Genomic DNA, 15,163 nt, shown 5'->3' with positions numbered 1-15,163 from the left:
CTGTTTTACCTCTGACTTCCATTTGCGTAGTTACGTGAAGACATCACATACAACGCAGGTTCTGATTGGTTCAATCTTTACGGAGGCTTACAAAAGATGTGTTTTAATGTTTACAAAAGATGAGGCTTACAAAAGTGACTGCCATAAAATTTCACTCAATTAGAATTAGATTAGAATTTGTTTTCCATTACCAGACCAGTCAGAATTCAGAAAGTTCATTTTAATTTTTTTAGTACGGTACGCAAAAACATTAATGTAGACAAAGGTACAACATACCACAGACATGAAAAAACATACACACGAACATTCGAACCAGACCGCACCAGGAAGCCTCGAAAAAACGCAAGGTTATCAAGCCAGGCCCTCTTTGTCATTCTTTAAGGTTACAGCATCAGCAGATTAATGTGACATACACTGTATGTAAAAAAAACATTAAAAAAACATACAGAGATGGTAAGTGTAGGGTAATTGTAGTTGTTGCGGAGAAAACAAAATTGTAGTCTTAGCCTACTGCATAATAATTACCATAAGCTGTTATATATATGCGCTTCATTCACTCTTCACGCAAAATAGGTTGTAGGCCTACCTGCTTCACTTGAACTCGTCATTTTCATTGTGCACAACACCACAATAGTCGATTTTGGTACTGCAGCCTTTCGTGACACGTTTAATTTTGCTTCATGCTCTTTGTCTGGATAGTGCTATGTGAAGAAACTGAAGAACATTGTTTTCAATGACAATTGCAGTCTGAACGAAATAATCAAATAATAATACAGTTGAAATGACAATGTAAATGAATGTAATATTGAAAGGTGATATCAATGATATTATCATTTATTTTCAAGGTCATTTTGACTTTATGGGGTTCTTGAATAACGCTTTGCACTTTGAGTATGATAAGAGTAAAGTATATATATATATAGCATGTTACTTTTGGTCTGAATAGCAGTAGCTTGTTATTTTTCATTGACTGGAAGTGAATTGCGATACTAGTTTCGCCTTTTTGGCATATTATACCGGTAGCGACACAAGCAAAAAGCTTTTATAAGCTTGTCAGGTAACTTTTAATGCCTCATTAGAAGGAAAACAAAAAATTGATCTAATTTTATGTCCTGTGTCAGACTGCCAGCAAATCATTCAGACATTTTTTCAGGGGTTGATCTTAACTTTTTTTTCACTAGCTCACCGGACTAGTTGCTCCCCGTTTTCATTAGCCCGCACGATTTTTCACTAGTCCGACCAGTTTACTGACTTTTCACTTGTCTGATGACGTATTAAGATAAGTGTTTGACTTAGACTAAAACTAATTAAAGTAAAGGCTTTCAGATTTCAGTACGCACAAGAGAGCAACAATACGCACAAAAACACCTGCTCGTGCTACAGACGCAAACAATGCAATTTTAAAACATAAAAAATAAATGTGGGCATGCGGTGTGTGCTTAATATTTATTTATGTTGTAATATTACATTGTGTGCATCTGTAGTACAAGATGACACGCCACTTGCCACGGTGTTACAATACATAATATTCGTTCACTGTCAAAAGAAGTGGACTATTGGATGGATTGTGTTTGGTTAGGCCTCTACCGTCAGACCTGTCTGGCTTGTTGGGTCAGCATATCTTTTTAGGTCACGGAGGCACACGAGCTCTTCAACTACGACAAGGTAGCAATCCAAAGAGGGAAAAAACAAAAATAGTAGTCATGTGCTCAGTTGACCGACTTTGCAGCCTTCTTCGTGCAATTTCGCCTCTGGCAAGCAAATTATTGCAGTATTTCAGAATGACATCACCAATCGCCATTTTGTAAACCAAAACTTTTCACCAGCGATATTTTCACTAGCCAATCGAACTAGTACTTCAACATTTCTACTAGTCCGCGCAAACTTTCACTAGCCATTGGCTAGCGGACTAGCGTTAAGATCGAACCCTGTTATTTGTGACGATGTTCAAAATTTTAAGCTAATACGAACTGTCCAAGTTCCTTCCAAATTTTGATTGTCACCAAAGCAACTTTGGTGACAACCTATTGTCTAGGCCAGAGTTTCTCAACCTGGGGGTCGCAAAGATACTCATAAAACTGTTGCTAAATTGCAAAAATTTCTAGATAAATGAAAAAATCTTTACAGCAATCACTTTACGCTTATACAATAATGTCGTAGCAAGTGACTAATTGGTTGCACTGTTACAAAAGAGAACGCATAGCTTGGTTGTAGACCATTTTATCATCGTTTGTTCAAGTAGAACGATATTTCTATGAGCTCAAAGAAAGAGATGCCGCATTTTAACGAAATTCGTTGTCTACTGCTTTGGATGTTGCTGATATTCCAGATGAATTACAAGACCAATTTTATGATCTTCAAAATGATTCCTCCGCGGACCGCAAGTGACGTTTTTCATGAAATGTCACTCTCTCAGTTCTGGTGTGCTATGCGTAAATCATACCCACAACTATCTGAGCTACTGTAGGTTTTCGAATATTACTTTCATTTGCCACAACACACCTCTGCGAAAGTGGTTTTTCAGCTCTTGTCCAATGTCCATATCAAAACGAAGACAAGAAATCGAAAGAAAGTTGAAGATGATATGAGATTAGCGTTATCAAGCACTCAACCACTAATTTTGAAGTTGGCTAAGCAGTTGCAGAGTCAACCGTTGCATTATAAGTTGTGACATTCAGCAGTTCTTTGAAATTAAATGTTATTGAAATGTATTTTTGTGCTAATTTGTATATCTGTAGAAAACATAGCAGGAAGGGGGTTGCAGGCTGTATTAATCACCAAAAAGGGGTCATGAACCACAGAAGGTTGAGAAACACTGGTCTAGACCAGGGGTGTGCAACGTGCAGCCCGCGGGCCAAATGTGGCCTGCGAAGAAAAATTATGTGGCCCGCAAAGATGTGCCAATTTTGAATTGTGTGCGGCCCGCGAAACATGTTTATACGGTAATTTAGTTTAGTCTGGTACGTTTGAACAATTCATTGTGGAGTGGAATATTGTAGATTTCGCACCTTCTGTTAACCATTTTAGAAGTCTCCCACCGACCACCGCTAATCCATTGTATTTAATTTTCTATTCTGATGTCTCTGGATTTATTAATATTCAATTGAACACTGAGAATATGTCCTTATAATGTTTGTAATGTATTGTATTGAGTTTAAAGTTAACCGTTGTTATTGCGTTCATAAACGTAGTTGCACTGATGAGAATTTAATATTTTAAAACGCGTTCTGCAACACTGTTTTTTGCACTCTGTAATGCCAGATGCAGATTTATCTGTAGCTTTCCATCACGCATTGAAGCGGTGATCTGATCATGAAATTTTCTACGGTTCGAGAAAAAGTTTTCTCTGCCTATAAAACGTTGAATGGTAGTTTAATCAATTATTTCTAAAAATGTATGGTCACATAAAAGGCATTATGAACAAAGTACGACTTTGGAAAGCTCACATACAGTCAGGACATCTTTTCCACTTTCCAACTTTGAGAGACTATGGAATGCATCCGGAGAAGAAAACTAAATTTGAAAAATTGTTGTATGAATTTTTGGCTCGTTTCAAGGACTTCAAATCTCATGAACATTTGTTTGATATATTCTCTTCGCCATTCAACACGGACATTGACAAAGCACCAGCTGATATCCAACTTGAACTGATTGATCTTCAAGAGAAAACGGATTTGAAAGCAAAGTATTTAAAAATGAATCTTGGCGATTTTTACCGAAAACATTTCAACTAAGATGACTTTCCACATTTCAAAAATCCATTGTTTCAAAAATGGCACTTTTTGGCTCAACGTATTTGTGCGAACATTTTTTTCTAAAACGGGCGTCATGAAATCTCCCTATTGATCGGTTCTGACAGACGAACACTTGGAAAATGGACTTCGAATTGCGATCACTTCCATTAAAGTAAATTTGGAAAAAGCCGTCAGGAAAAGAAGCCAGCTGCAAACTTCTCACTGAGCTCGTTTAAAGACAGTGTGACAATAAATTTGAATAGCAGTTTTCTTCAGAAATTTATGCGTCCTAACTTATTATTTCTGGAAGGAGACAACCCCTAATATAAGAATAACATGAATAACAAGAAAAACTACTCTTTTGTGCCTGCAACTACTAGAAATCATATGTTAAATAAACGTGCGGCCCGCGGTTTCACCCAATTCTTTATATCTGGCCCTCCTGTAACAAAGGTTGCACACCCCTGGTCTAGACTATCATATATATATCGTAATTTGAATATTTCAGATGTTTTATATCTTGATAAGAAATTCCAATCTAAAATAGTAGCCTACTTAATTGTATGCCGAAACATGCCAAGAGCGTTTCCTAAACTTGTTTCTTCATTGCAGAGTATTTGTAATGCTAAGTATGCATACTAAATTGTAATCCATTGCAGTGCACTGCTTTTTTCCAATATGATAAAGCGAGTGCTGGCATACTGTATAAATGGCCATTCATTTTCACCAAGAGCTGCCGCTTTTTCAGAAAGTGTTGTAGAAGTTTTAAGAAGTGAAAGTGATGCTGAATGTGAAGCGAATGTATCTTGCTCGTTGGAAGACAATAATCTGATTTTATCAAATGATGGTGCCGCAAAAAACTTGATTTTACGACGCGCCTTTCACTGTCCGATTAAAAGCATGTCTGAAGATGAATTACTCCGACTATCACCAACAACTAATAGAAGAGGAGTGGATGTTGGTGTGGCAATGCTTGTTCAGAGTGTTGACAATTTTTTATTGTTAACAAAAAGGCCAAGTACAATGCGCACGTTTCCAAATGTTTGGGTACCACCTGGTGGTCATATTGAACTCAATGAAACTTTAGAAGAAGCCGGTTTGCGAGAACTTCATGAAGAAACAGGAGTGTCGATTGCAAAAGGTACAGGCAAATCCGAAATACTTGGGCTGTGGGAGTCATCTTTTCCTCCCACATTACTGTGGGGTTTGCTTCCCAAAAGGCATCACATTGTTGTTTACCTAATAGCTAAAGATATTCGAACAGCAAAAGAAATTAACACAACATTGAAATTGCAAGAAGACGAAGTACAAAAATGTGCTTGGATATGCCACTGTCTTGCCAAAAAAATTGTCTTGTCTGATGCGCAATTTAACTGTCAACCTGAAGATTTGGAGAACAGCAGATTAACATGCACAGAATGTCCCTTTTCCTCTACAACTTCTAACGATTGCAACCTTCTTGGTGCTTCAGTAAAAGACGGACAAACTAAACAAGATCTCATTAATTATAGACCAATGTTAAATGCATTTTCACATGAAGACGAACTTGCTGAACGCGTTAGCACTGGAACTAAATTTGCTTTAAAACTATGGTTAAGCAATTAATATCAGTTGTGTTATACTGGCCGGATCAAATTCTTCATAAATTGCACAGTATCGACATGTTGGTGTCTAACGTAGTGATTTAGATGCTTTGACATTATAATGTTTAGATTCTTAAATATGATCTTGCTCAGTGGTGTCCAAAGTCCGACCCGCAGACCAATTACGACCCTATTTTCTCCATATTTGTACTTTGAGTATCCTATGTTTTATTGTTTTATACTCCTGCATAGCATACCCTTTAATTGAGTTTTTATTTGGAGCATTATTTAATAGAGTATGATATTGAATTTTTTGTATACTCTAAGACACGTTTAAAGTGATCAGTCAGTCAGTTTATTTATTTATTTGTCACAAACACAAACATGAAAAGAATACAAAATATGCAATAATCTGCTGTGTGTCATATGACGAGGAGACTGCTAAAAAGACCAAGCGGTCATCTAGTCAGCAGCCACCTCATACAATTAAGTGGTTACAGCAACTAGCACCAAATTCTTTGTTTTAAGTTTAATGAATTCCATACAATGGATTTAACTACAAACACGTACTCAATGTGATCCTTGGAAGGCACTGGCCTAACATATTGTTTGTGTTAAGTTTGTATTATTTTGTGTTTGACAAAGTGGTCACACTTGTTGCATTCTGTAACTGTTGTATTATATATAACTTATAAACTCACACAGCTTGTTATTTTGTTTATGCAATAAGATGGTTAATTGGTTATTGTACTTTAATTACATGTTTCAATTTATGTTTTAGAAAATACAGTGGCTATTAAACCCATTGTATCATGTTTTATATTTTTTTGTTGTAACGCCAAAGGCAAAAAACTAACACTTGTTCTAAACAAAAATAGTACAAGATATTTTATTTTTTAACGCAAAATTCCTTGTCTTAGTTTCCTAATTTTGGAAATGAAAGCAGTTTGGTTTCTCTGCCTTTACTTGAAATGAAAGTGAAACGTACGAGAATAAACTATACATCTTAAAATATGAAGTTGGTAGATTTGAATCATATGTTTAAAGAAATATAAACCGTTTATTCTGGCTTACAAGTGTCCAATCTAGGCTATACGCTATATTTTTTCATAGTGAAATGCTTTTCATAAAGCAAAATTTTTATTTTGTACATACCTACTAACAAAAAATATTGATTTGAACTGTCGTAATTTGTACACTGTTAACATTATCATCCAGCCTCGGTTTCTCGTTTGATTTCTTCGTATAGAGACTGTCTTCACTCCTTTTTTCTATTTCAATATATTTGTCTTTTTATCTTCTTGATCTTGACTGTTTTATTTCACTCATGCTGTTTCCACGCTTTTTTGGATGTCTCTAATTTCCTTTCCCATCTTTAATGTAATACTTTTCTGAGAAAAAATTATTTTCCTTAGCCGTACCATGTCACTCTATGTTTTTTTTTTTGTGTTTTGGTTTTAATATGGACAACCTTGTCTGATACAAATACAGGGTGACCCAAAAAGATTCGTACCCATGAAAATTTCAATTGTAACTTTGATTGAAAAGCTATTTATTTCAAATTACAACCACACATTATTCAGTTTATGGAAGACCATTGACTATGGAGTTTTAGCTTTTTCTGTCAATTTTTAGTCAATTTATGGCTTTCCCAAGATGTGTTCCAACTGTGAAAAAGTCGAATAAAACATGGGTACGAATCTTTTTGGGTCATCCTGTAAATAAAAAAAAAATACAATAAATATGTGCCTTACAACTTAGTCAAAATCTCTCTTATATATAGCATTTCTATCAATTTTCCTGTTTTTTTCTCGCTTGTTGTTTTGGGTCTGCTACTATTCGGTGAGTTCCTAACCTCTAACCCCTAACCCTAAAACGGCAATGATAATTAGGCTACGGTACCCGATAATTTAAAAAAAAAAATTGAACAAATCACCGAATAGGGATCGGACTCACCGAAACGGGCCATTTCGTGTTGTTTTAGCCAGCATATTGCGCTCACTGCTGTTCTTTTCAATCTTGTCAAGATTAGTAGTTCAACCTCTCTACAGTACATTTTATGTCTCACTACTGCTCAGTATTGGAGGGAGCTAAATTACATTTCTTAATTGCAAAAGCGATGTTCGGTCATTTCTTTGTTAAATTGCATATGCCAAGGACAAGCTTGCCCAGGCTATAAAAACAAACTTTGGTTGAATTATATCTAAATAACTATTGCTACAGTTTCTGTTGTGTTGCATTTGTGATTTACAGTGCACTATATGTGGTTGCAATGGACGCATAGTAAACAGTTCATTTGATAACTATAAACAAACATACTTTATGTCGCACCGGTACCTACTTAATGTATGGTATTTGCCTTGTTAAAGTCCAGATACTTACAGCTGCCACATCGACTTGGTTTTACTATTGGTGAAGAGTATTTTTTGTTATCAAACACTGTTAATTTGATGTGTGTTGTGTATTTATTATGCAGGATGCTTATGGATTTATAGATTGTGTTCACCTTCCTTGTAGTCAAAAGCTACAACTATGACAAGATGGGCACGTGCAACTACAAAGAAAGAAGCCTACCACCCTGCTACTTCCTGGAATGATTTAAAACAATGTGAGCCATTAAATTCATTTTCACTACAAGATTTTTTGTATAGCTGGTGAGACATTTCCTTTTTATATTGAACAAACGTCAACAGACGTTGAATCTGTTTTAAAGGAAAATGTTGTGATATCTGGCTAACTAACGTAATTAAATGAACAGCTTCTGGTGTTTCAAACTCCTCATCAAGGCCGATCAACAAGGACAAGAGACGAGAACATCGGAGGATCAAGAGGATAAGGAGACGGGAAGCTAACAAAGTACAGTTTGTATCTACATTTTGTGAAGTAAACAACGATCATGCTAAAAGCGAAATAAAAACAATCAACACAACTGCTAAAAGCGAAACTCAATCTATTGCAAAGTATCGAATAATTTGCCTTATTTGTCATCTCAAGGGGATTAGAAGAAAGTGACAAATTAGGTGAACAAGTCAACCTTATGAAAAATAATTATTAATAAATTTCCAGATCAAGGTAAACCAGGTTCGAACAGGATTTTAGTCACTTTCATTCTAGTATGCACAAGTGTGAGGTTTGACTCCCTCATAGGGCCTGCAAATGCGACCCTGTGGAACAAATTTGTTTTTCAACAGCACGGTGTCAGAATGTATTCTTAGTTTCTAATTGTTGCGCTTTGTTCAGGTGTGCTTTCACTGCCGCATGCCAGGACATGGGATGGCAGATTGTCAAATGTTAAAGGACGATTGCGAACAAGGAGTTGATATTTGCTTCAAATGCGGCTCAACTGAGCACAAGTCCAATGTGTGCACTGCTAAGGTTTCTGATGGTAAGTTGCGTTCAAATTATGCCACGATTTTCACTAACATATATCGCTATGACTGTTAATTGGGTTTTAACTATAACCTTCAGCTAACAAGTCAGTAGCAGGTAGCAACTAACAAGTGTGTAAGCACTACGCATAACTAGCATAACCAACACAAAATATTTAGCAGTAGCCTACGACGTGTTGCAACATTGAGTTATAAAGGGTTATTTGAAAGTTTTTTTTACAAACATTCCTTCTCCTCTCCCAAAGTCATGTGCTTCCCAAAAATCTTTCTTGTGCAATATTATGCAACATAGGGTGCTACAGAGATTGTAAGGTTGAAAATGGAATCCAGGAAGTCAATAAAAAATCTTAAAAGCAATACTATATCGAGTGGATAGAAAGCATCTTCAAATGTGAAGTCTACTCAAAAGTTTATTCTTGAGTGGTTTGTTATATCTTTATCCTGCATTGCGGGAAAGTGGACTTGAGCGCTATGCATCGGTGTACGCCTTCCGACGTACACCTGACCCATGCTGCAGCCGACGGCAATGTCTGTTTCCGGTTGTCTACTCTACCTATGATTTAAATTTCGTACTACCCATTACTCGAAATCGATCACTGGGTAGAGGCAATTATCGTAAAGTTTCTTGCTCAGGGAAACAACAGCAAGTGCGGGTGGCTGGAGTCGAACATGCAGGCTCTCGACTGCGAGCCCAACGCGCTAACCACTCGGCCACTGCTGCCGACACTGTTTCCTTTCAAAGACACTAAACATTGCCATGAAGCACTTTTTATAGCGCTTGAGAATGGTACACAACCACTCGGTTGGAACGTTAACTATGTATTGTATATGAAGTAGATATTACCAAAGATTGCAATTTTATGGTCGGAATATCCTGCCTCCGGCCAAAATGTTACCTCCAGTCAGGGCCGGATTTAGACTATGAGAGGCCCTAGGCTATTTCATTTGTGAGGCCCCTTCCTATTTTTGAGCTCAGAAATTCTCTCTAAACAACATCACATGTCATTGCTTAATGTTAAAAATACGAGTGCATTAAACTCTTCGTTCTTTTCATTTTCCACATTCATGGGTGCAAATTTTTAATTAAAAGAATGAAAATTTAGTTAGGGCAGTTTTGCTTTTAATTTTAATTTCTCTGATCAAACAACCGTTGCAATAATTGTAAAGTTTATTTACGAGCAGTGGCGTAGCCAGGAATTTTGAAAGGGGGGATTTTTGACGGCGTATTCGCCTAAAACGACACCCAGCAGCGGGGTTCTGGGGGGCCTCCCCCAGAAATTTTTGAAAAATTACTTTGAATATGGTGCATTCTGAGAGCATTTTCAACAAAATGTGGGTATGAATATTCCTGTAAAATGGTACCGTCCGGTGGCATAACAAAAGAATAAGATCATGTTTTCTTCGGCATTTTTCGGAAATAAAGCTAAGTCTCTATGTTTTCTTGTTGCTAATTCCTGGCTGAGATATTTGAATGTTTGGTATTGGCAAAACTCGCTCTTTTAATGCAGTTTCTTTTAAAATTAGGCAAATAGTTTTAGAGACATAAAGAGACTGAAAGCATCTTTCTCAATATCGTGACGTCACCCGCGTTCCAAAGGGGGGGTTGAAACCCCCAACCTCCCACCCCTGGCTACGCCACTGTTTACGAGGACATAAGAAATAGTTACAGCCATCACATAGAGTAAAACTAGGCTACCAATTTTTTTTCTAGCTTCTGTCAAAGCAAAATCATGCAACTTGAGACATTGTCGATCTCAGTTTATTTTTGATGCTTTTGAGCCTTAAGAAAGAGCTCTCTCCTGAGCAGTTAGTGACCATTAAGCTTAGAAACAGTCTTAATTTTGCTTCCACATATTGAAAGGCAGTGTTAATTTTTTCCTTGCACATAGAAGTTCATCAGTAAGTTTTGGGACTCGGGTCAACATCTTCCGGATACGCTTCCTTTAAAAGTTTTAAACTTTGGTTGTCCATTTTCAGTTTAACAGTTTTAGCCAAAACTCTGGTGGGCTAACGTTATCACTATCATGCAGAGCATTGCACGCTTGAGGCAAAGCAAATCATCTAAATCTTCTTCGTTAACAACAGAAGGAAAGTTGATGCTGCCACTCTTAAAATTTAAAAAAAAACATTAGATTCTCCAAAAAACCACTAGATTATTTCATACTGTTTTTTGCAGAAAAGACTGCGGCACTAACATAGAAGCTTTCAGCAGAAAGCGCGCAATAATTGCCTTTATTATGATGCAAACGAGTAACGACGTAATAATGACTGTTTGCAACTTGTGTATAGAATTTTCTACTCTGAAAAGCTTGATATATAGAGGTACTTTAGGTAAGGTTTAAACTTGTCAAGTTTTTAAAAGAATTACAAACTTTGAAATCGAATTTCGAGGCCCCTGGACGTTGAGGCCCTAGGCTTCAGCCTGCCTAGCCTATTGGTAAATCCGGCCCTGCCTCCAGTGCATCACTACACTTCAGCTACTGCCAAGTCAGCGAACGGGATTTACTTGCTTGATAAATTTATTTTTCGGATTTGTGACTTGCTCAGTTGACACTTTCATCATTTACCAACTTCAGCCACTTGCTGAAATATTGCTTGCTCAACTGCCATATGCTCAGTTCACAACTCTTGATTTGTAGGAGACTTGTTTGAGAAAAGATTTAGATTGGTTTTTAGCACGATAGCATTTAAACTACAACTAGGCTACCCTACCCAACAGTGTAGGCCTAACACACAGACGAATAAAGACGTTGAACACGCTTGAACTAGGGTTTTTGTTTGTCGTATCCAGGCTTTCACCCGGTGGTTGAAGATTTAGATTAAGTGAACGGGAAGGCGAGGAAGCCAATCTTCGTGTCCACCTTCAAGCATGTCTTAAAGTGTCCCGCCAAAGACACAGTCGCATGCTCTTGAGCGGTGTCGAACCGGCGCCCACTCGATTGCCGTTCCAGGGCTCTCACCGAGTCTATCACCAGGGCTTTTACCACTCGGCTATGCAGCCAACAGTGGTGATAGCTGGGTTGTTAAAGTTAACGTCAATTCTTTTTTTTAGGTCAAAAGTTCAGCTTTGCGAAATGCTTCGTTTGCGGACAGACGGGACATCTATCAAAATCATGCCCCGATAACCCAAGGGGCTTGTACCCTGACGGGGGCAGCTGTCCTTTGTGCGACTCAGTAGAACATTATAGAAAGGATTGTCCTGAAAGACCCGTCAAAGATGAAGTGACTGTCTATCGAATAAAGTCCAAGTCTAAATATTTTAGCGCTGACGATGAACTCAGTTTATATGAAAATACCCCTATTTCGAAACCAACGAAAGCGAAAACAAAAATCGTGAAGTTTTGATCGAACCACCACAATGCTGCTCATTCACTTAGCGTTGATTTGCTTGCAAATAAAAATTTTGCATCAATTTTCAGTATTTCCGTGTTTGACAACTGCAAAATCAGTGTTTTATCTGGAAATGTTTGTTGTTTGTTTGTTCATCTTTATCCTGCATTGCGGGAAAGGGACCGTTCAAATATTACGTAACGCTATCGAGGGGGAAGAGGGGGTTTATGAAAAGCGTTACGTTAGCGTCACATCGGGGGGGAGGGGGTTCAAGCAAAACGTTACGTAACGCTTACGAGTACGGTAGTTTATTTGTGCTGGCTGGTATCGTCGTTTGGATACTAAATTAAGCTGAAATCATATCCAACCACCTATTCAGCACCAACAAAATCTCTATCAAGTATCAACTACGATACTGTAATTCCCGTAATTGCATACAGGTTCTAAATCAGGGACGGGCAACATACGGCCCGCGACGGGATTTTGAGCGGCCCGCAGACAGTTTCTGGTCTTGACATTAATGTGGCCCGCGGCCACACTCTGCCGCAATCCACCACTACTTGCTTACTACGTCAAATAATATTGACTGTTGGTTATTTTTTAGTTCTTTGATTATTTGTTTTCGGTTTTTAATCAAGTGACAAACCTGTTATGTTCTGTCATAAACGGGCCTTCCATTCTTTTTCTTTGTCTCTTGTGAGAATTTCCTTCAGTCTCAAGCCTGAAAAATAGATCAAAGTGAAATTTGGCTGATTAGTGATAATTAAACCGGGAACGTATACAAATAATAGTGATTGTTGGTTAAACTTTAGTTCTTTGTGTTTTTAGTTTCTTTGTTTTCAGTTAGAATTAGATTTTGAATTTACACTAAATATTTTCCTATTGATTTTGCCAAGAAACGTAAAGTTGAAAAAGAGTTAAACTGTCTACTGATGAGCCCAGCCTCATGGGCGAAACACGTGTCCATCGCTGTCAATTCTTGCTACAAATCGGCTGCCGAGAAACATGTTGAAAAGGAGTGTCTCGAATTTAACAAATATGCTCAAGCGCTTTTTCACACAAGTCGGCAAGAAAGCAGTGGGCTACCGTATGTTTGCTTTGCAATGAAAGTGACAACTTTGATCCACCACAGATGTCTCATTGACTTCAGCAGCTATTGAAGTAGGCTACATTACGTTAATTGTTAATAAATTCATTAAAGACTGTTTTTGGTATTTATGCTTTAAACCAGGGTGTGCAACCTTTATTACAGGAGGGCCAGATAAAGATCTGGGTGAAACCGCGGCCGCACGTTTATTTAATTATGCATTCTAGTAGTTGCAGGCACCAAAAGTAGTGTTTTTGTCATTCATGTTATTCTTATGACATTATTGGGGGTCTCCTAGCAGAAATAATAAGTTAAGACGCATAAATTTCTGAAGAAAACTGCTATTCAAATTTATTGTTACACCGACTTTAAACGAATTCAGTGAGAAATTTGCAGCTGGCTTCTTTTCCCGACGACTTTTTTCTAGTTTACTTTAATGGAAGTGCTCGCAATTCGAAGTCCATTTTCCAAGTGCTCGTCTGTCAGAACCGATCGATAGGGAGATTTCATGACGCCCATTTTAGAAAAAAATTGTTCGCATCAATACGTTGAGCCAAAAAGAGCCATTTTTAAAGCCATGGATTTTTTCAAATGTGGAAAGTCATCTTAGTTGAGATGTTTTCAGTAAAAATCGCCAAGATTCATTTATAAATACTTTGCTTTCAAATCCGTTTTCTCTTGAAAGATCAATCAGTTTAAGTTGGATTTCAGCTGGTGCTTTGTCAATGTCTGTGTTGAATGGCGAAGAGAACATAGGCTACTGTGGTAATTGTTCCCGACAATTTTCACCAAATCAAACGTCATATAAAAACCGTTATGGTCTACTTAACCTAGCTGGCATCTTACGTCATAGAAATTGCTGGAAAATGTCCAAATATTGCACCATCGTTCGTAAGACCTTATGAAATATTGCATCAGCCGCTTTGAACACCTGTTTGAATGACTTCATAATTGTCTTTCATTATTGCGTCACAGTACTGCGTACGTGAGTTTGAGATATTGCAAATCATTCTGGTTAGGGTTGCCAGATTGGGCGCTTTTACGCCCAATTGGGCTACTTTTGATTTCTCCAGGCGCCAAAAATTCGCGTTGGGCGCGCTTTTTTGGATGGCGCCCAATTGGGCTACTTTTTTTTAAAAGTATAATATAACTTTTTATGTAAAAATTATGTCATGTTTAAGATTTTTACCTAATTCGTAGTTATTTCATTGAGGAGGAGCATTTTTGGAGGCAACGGTCAGGCAGGGTTACCAATTTGCTATAAAGATGCTAATTTTCAAAAATGTGCATATTTATTCTTTAATATCTGGCAATCCTGGCAACTTAAAGGGGACCTGAAATAAAAAATTAAAATTTTTTTGGTGATGCTTTAGTGTTTAAGTATTATATTTTTCGAAATTTTTTTTTGATATACCTTTTTGTTTGGGAGATATAACCAAATGAAAATCGGCCACCTGGTGGCGCTATGTGTCTTGTGACGTCATCGGCGGGCAGCCAAGTAAACAGCTTCAGGCATTTGCCTTAGAAACGTCGCATAGGTCATTGTGTATTGAGTAATAGAAGATCAGCACAAACATGCGACCTGCAGAACATGTGGATCTCATAGACCCTGATATGAAGACATTACTCTGGTTGCAACAATTGGGAGATGTTGCCTGCATTGCTGCCTCATAAGCAAGAAGAAGAAGCACAAACAAGATGTCTGAAACTCGACAAGGATTTTTCTTTGAACTAAAAAGACGGCGACTTGACAGCGAAGAAGATCATTCTGATTCGTGCTCTGACAACACCAGTTCGGACAGCAGTCGGATGGAAAATTTGCATTGAAAAAAATGCAGGAAAATAATTTGCTTGAACCAAGTGGTTTATATCAACTAAAAGTAGCCTGTGTATTCAGAGTTGCCTACCCTGCCGATGTTTTACTGTCCTACTGACCTCATCATCATCATCAATCTTTTTATTTTTCGTCATTAACGCGTCCGGGACGAAAAAGATACCAACTACAAAAATCGATATAGACCTACCAGCACGTTAATGAAC

General features: G+C 37.6%; 2 protein-coding genes across 2 annotated transcripts; both read left to right on the top strand.

The window, feature by feature from the left end:
- The first annotated feature begins 4,208 nt into the window (after positions 1 to 4,208).
- LOC145767147 (m7GpppN-mRNA hydrolase NUDT17-like) lies at positions 4,209 to 7,793 on the top strand. The gene has a single exon (XM_082578911.1). The coding sequence runs from the start codon at positions 4,413 to 4,415 to the stop codon at positions 5,337 to 5,339; it is 927 nt and encodes a 308-aa protein (XP_082435037.1). The 5' UTR covers positions 4,209 to 4,412; the 3' UTR covers positions 5,340 to 7,793.
- Positions 6,915 to 13,235, top strand: LOC145767149 (zinc finger CCHC domain-containing protein 9-like). The gene is made up of 4 exons (XM_082578912.1): positions 6,915 to 7,925; positions 8,076 to 8,173; positions 8,558 to 8,702; positions 11,759 to 13,235. The coding sequence occupies exons 1-4, from the start codon at positions 7,850 to 7,852 to the stop codon at positions 12,049 to 12,051; spliced, it is 612 nt and encodes a 203-aa protein (XP_082435038.1). The 5' UTR covers positions 6,915 to 7,849; the 3' UTR covers positions 12,052 to 13,235.
- Positions 13,236 to 15,163: the final 1,928 nt, after the last annotated feature.

Source organism: Aplidium turbinatum, chromosome 3 (assembly GCF_918807975.1).
Source record: "Aplidium turbinatum chromosome 3, kaAplTurb1.1, whole genome shotgun sequence".
Lineage (NCBI taxonomy): Eukaryota > Metazoa > Chordata > Ascidiacea > Aplousobranchia > Polyclinidae > Aplidium > Aplidium turbinatum.
This window is presented reverse-complemented; position numbering and strand designations above follow the sequence as displayed.